The 5,018-nt window shown below is 33.3% G+C and overlaps 1 protein-coding gene across 1 annotated transcript; it reads right to left on the bottom strand.

Moving 5' to 3' along the window:
• Positions 1–801: 801 nt before the first annotated feature.
• On the bottom strand, positions 802–2,572 carry LOC123207085 (SKP1-like protein 1B). Its single transcript, XM_044624341.1, has 2 exons — positions 2,146–2,572; positions 802–1,149 (listed from the first exon to the last, which is right to left on the bottom strand). Exons 1-2 carry the CDS (start codon positions 2,437–2,439, stop codon positions 976–978), a joined length of 468 nt encoding a protein of 155 aa, XP_044480276.1. The 5' UTR covers positions 2,440–2,572; the 3' UTR covers positions 802–975.
• Between the last annotated feature and the right edge of the window lie 2,446 nt (positions 2,573–5,018).

The following is a 5,018-nucleotide window of genomic DNA, read 5'->3' on the forward strand; positions in this document are numbered from 1 at the left end:
AGTTCTTGTCTTTTCCATGGTTTTCTCCCTTTCGCATAAAATTCTCCTTATGTGCTTGATTTTGATTAAGTTTCATCTTGATGTCAAATCCCTTACTTTTATCCATTGAATTTATTTGCAAAACTACAAAAACAGAGAGTTTTAGAAGACACAGTATATACAAGTTTTGATAGCTATTATTGGTTTGGTGGGATCATCCGTATATATTCATAAATCTCACCAACTCTGTTCTATTTATAACACTACGAAGAAGCGTTCGTTCCAAATATACAGACAAAATTTGTGCTTAACAGATTTTCTGTTTCTGACGAACAAAGGACTTGGTGTCCCCCCGGCCGACCGCCTGCCTTGTAATTTGTTTATTTATTTATTTATTTTTTTACCTCGTTACCAGGGTTCTGCGGGCCAGCCCTTTCAACTTCTTAAAATGGCCCTGCTGCAAGTTTCCGCCAAGGTGATCCACCTGTGTACAGGGTATGTTCACCCGATCATGGATGCACTGGATCTAATATATTGGCCGTATTTGATGATGCAATTGATAATATGGAGAAAATAAATACTTGCGACAGAAGAGGATGAAAGATTTAAACTAGCTAATGTAAGTGTGAATAAATCTAGAAACCCAACATTCCAATTTTATCTGTCTATACATACCAGATTATCAATCTCTGCATGCATATCAGATTATCAGAATCATTAGCCCGTAATACAGAGAACAGAAGAAAAGCTACATAACAATGTATGTCATTTATGTGAAAGTAATGGCTGTAGGTAATCTCAAGAGAAGGAAAGAAAAACAGGTTGGTAGAACATATGTTCTCATAAATAACATGATTCAAAAAGACATACAGTAGGTCGCATAAAGGTGGTTGAAGCAATTCCGGAGCCAAATAACAATTGTTTAACACTTTACTAAGTAAGTTTAAGTAGGCACATGTCCAAAGAAAGAAAAACAAAAGACGAATTACATAATTTTCACTCAAAAGCCCAAAGATTCTCCCGACGAACCTCCTCCTCCTCTTCTGGTGTAAAGTCATTTGCAATTTGAAATGTTTTGCGAATATCCTCTGGTGTTTTGCCCTTCATCATATCTGCAACTGTCTGGCAAGTCAGGTCCAACAAGCTTTTGATGTTGAGATAGTTTGCAGCCTAAAAGAACAGAGCACAAATACAAACAGGTGTTTACAGTAAAACAGTATAGAAAATCGATAAAAATAATTTAAGATGAATCACCTATATCCTTATATATTAAGGTAAAGCACTATCGTTGACGTAGGAACAACTGAAAACATGATACATGAATCTCCAACACAGAGCCAATATGGCCATTACAATGGAATACAGAAGCTTACGAAAAAACTGCTAACATGCAGTAGAAGTTATGCAATAATTCCACATAAAGAAAAAAAAAACTTATTTATTACAGGGAGAGAAAAGAGTAATAATTCATGTACAAATGATAGGTATCAATGGGTACAAACAAAATTGGCATGATATTACATAATTAAATGATCTAATTATCAACTTTATCTCTAATTCAAAATCAGCCTATCATACTTGTTTGTACATGAAAAGTTAATATAGTCTATACCCAGCAAAAATCAACTGATTTGCAATCTTTACATGAATTCAGAAATTCAAATTGTAATATAATAACAAGGAGAACGATACACCTACCATTACAAGGACATGAATAATACACAACTTTTAAAGAGCAAAAGCATAGGGATACACATTCAATCAATAAATACCCAATTATATATCTTTCACAATCAAATCTTCCCTCTGATTTTACCAATTAGGAATTTGATCAAGTGAGTACATAGTATAGCTTATTTAATCCAAATTATTGGATTAAATCATTAATTGTGACATATTTAGGATAACCGATGTGAATAATTTAATTGTGAATAATAATACAGCTTATGATTATTTGATTATGAATAATAATAACACAATTATAACTGTTTTGCAAATAATCTAAATAACTGATAAATTGTGTTAAAATGCCCGATATGTGTAATACTAATAAAAAAATTAAATAAATCCAATTATTCGAAAATAAGCTAATCATTCTAGCTTTTGGATTATGCCTTGAAAAGAATCAATCAATTAAATAAATAGTAAGGGAGAAAGACGACTGACGAGGATGAGATCAAAGAGAGTGGCCTGATCAACTTTGATGAACTCGGCATCCCAGGCCTTGAGATCTTCATCAACAGAACGATCGTCGGACTTGGTGGCCTCGACGTGCTTCTTGCAGTACTCGATAACCTTCGAAAGGATCTGGCTGGTCACATTAGGGAGAGGAATTCCATTGTCGGCGCAATCGTCCTCGATCATATGCTTTATCGTCTGCGATTCCAAAGCCACCACTTCATCAACCTCGAACGCCTCCCCATCGGCGCTTTTCAGAGTGATTTTCTTGCTATTTGACATTCTTCCGCACCGCTCAATCAACCGATCGATCCAAAATGTCAGAAACCCTATGGAGATAACTACCTACCCCACGATTTCAATAAACAATACTATTTTCAATATTGAATAAATTTATATACGCGTGTATATAATATATATTGATCAGAGGTCAAGGAGTTGGTTTTGGGGTTAGACAGGGGCAGTTATGTAGTCTGGATGAATTTGATCAATGGATCTGATTATTGTTTTACCGTTTTAATGGGCTTAGAATTGCTGCTAGATTTATTGGGGTGGTTTTCGGCCAAAAGGAATGTAAAGCATAGTTCACGGGTTAACTTAAATAAGGGAGAAGGACTATTTCCCACCCAACTTTTAATACGTTTTCAAAATGCCACCCACGCCAGATGAAAATCTAGTTTTCTCACTCATGACCAAACTGCCGTCCATTTTTTCAGTTAGGAACAGGGGCAAAATCGTCATTTACTATTTAAAATATTAAAACTTTAAAATTTTACCGTTTCCCCCTTCAGGTTTTAAAAAGTAATAACTAACCCATCCTCAAAGTTTGAAAAATTTAATTTCACCCCCTAGGGTTTGCTTCCTTCTCCGGCCACCACCGACGACAGCTGCAATCGATCGATGGGAGATCTCCGACTACAAAGGACGACGAAGGACGACCCTTTGTCGCCCAGATCTGGACGACGAAGCGTCGTCTAGATCTGGAAGAACATACGAAGGACGACGCTTCGTCGTCCTTCGTCGTAGCGTCTGGACGACGCGACGAGCAACGAAGGACGACTCGTCTGGGTGGAGCGACGAAGAGATCTCTGTCTCTTCGTCGCATTGTGCGACGAAGAGATCTTCGTCTCTTCGTTCGTCGCATCGTGCACTAGGAGAAGGAGATCTCCGTCTCTTCCTTCTTCGACCACCACCGCTGTCGCACCAGGAGAAGGAGGAGGCAGGTGACTACGCCGGGAGATGAAGTTGAAGAATGGGGGTGAAACTGCTAGTTTTGAAAGTTATGGGGGGCGGCTGTTTTTTTGAAAAATTTGGAAACCCTAGGTTTGGGGGGTGAAAATGTTAGTTTTCAAAGTTTAAAAACTTTAGGTAAGGTGAAATGTTAGCTTCTAAAACCTAAGGGGGGTGAAGGAAAACTCTCACATCAATTTTGGGATGAATTTTGCAGAGGGGTATTTTTGTCATTTCATCTAACAAGGGTAAAATGGACATTTTACCCTTATGCAAACAGAAACCATCCACATTAACGGCTCATGGGTGGGAAAACTGGATTTTCATCTGGTGTGTGTGGCATTTTGAGAACGCATCAAAAATTGGGTGGGAAATAGTCCTTCTCCCCTTAAATACATCAAGGGATATTGAAATTTTTACCACTATTTTATTCCGTGTATACAAAATTGTTACCTATCCTAAAGCTTTCACAAATATACCACAACAGTACTCACTTTTCCCAAAATACCCCTCTTCAATATTTCATGCATAAATTCTCTCTCTTCTGTTCTGTAATTTTTTTTTCTCTTCTTCCTCTTCTTCCAAAGTGATAAAAGAATCACTCTCACTTTTTCCTCATCTTCAAAAACAAAAACAAGAAGAAAAAAACTGAATTCTTCATATAAAGAATTTTTCAAAGTAAAGATTTAAAAAAAAAAGAATAACCTATTAAAACTCAAACATATCCACTGTATATACCTTATAGAAAATGATGATCGGAGAAGAAGATGTAGTAGTATTTAACTGAAGAAAGATAAAAAATTGACGTTTAAAGATTTAAGTGAAAAACAAAAAATTAAACATTTAACTGAAAAAAAAAACGCTTTTTTGTTATTTTTGAAGGTTGGCGTAACGCCAACCCTTGGTGTTACGCCAACCCTTGGTGTTACGCCAACCCATATTTAAAAAATAGGCAAAGACTTGGTGTACGCCAACCGATAAAATATTAAAAAGCAGGGGGAAGGGTTGGCGCACGCCAACCCATAAATATTAAAGCAATATTAAAGCAAGAGAAGAGTTGGCATGCAATATAATAATATTATATTATATTATAATAATTATATAATATAATAATATTATTATATATATTATACCACAACAGTATAATATATAATATATTATATTATATATATACTTTTATAATAATATATATAATATTTTATATTATAATATTTAATATAATATAATATTATATAATATTTTATATTATAATATATAATATATTATATACTATTAATAATATATATAATATAATAATAATATTATAATATATAATATTAATATTATATATATAATATATTTTATATATTATATTATATTTTTAATTAGAATATTATAATTATATTATATTATTATATATTATAATATATAATATTATATAATATAATATATGTATATATTATTTGTCATTTTATATAATATATACTATATTTTATTTTATTTCATAAAAAGGTACGTATGTCAATGCTTGCATTTTATCTTTTATAAAGAGATGAGACCTATATCAATAAAAAAGTTACAGTATTATATTATAATATAATATATACATAATATATAAACCAAGGGTGCCATTTTATATATATAATATATAA

The sequence above is a fragment of the Mangifera indica genome, unplaced genomic scaffold, assembly GCF_011075055.1.
Source record: "Mangifera indica cultivar Alphonso unplaced genomic scaffold, CATAS_Mindica_2.1 Un_0057, whole genome shotgun sequence".
Classification (NCBI taxonomy): Eukaryota; Viridiplantae; Streptophyta; class Magnoliopsida; order Sapindales; family Anacardiaceae; genus Mangifera; species Mangifera indica.

Bases quoted from the DNA above. Each gene is read 5' to 3' on its own strand.
- LOC123207085 (XM_044624341.1), bottom strand. From the start codon at position 2,439: ATGTCAAATAGCAAGAAAATCACTCTGAAAAGCGCCGATGGGGAGGCG. The intron at 1,150-2,145 runs GTCAGTCGTCTT...CTGTTCTTTTAG, and splicing joins CTCTCTTTGATCTCATCCTC to GCTGCAAACTATCTCAACAT.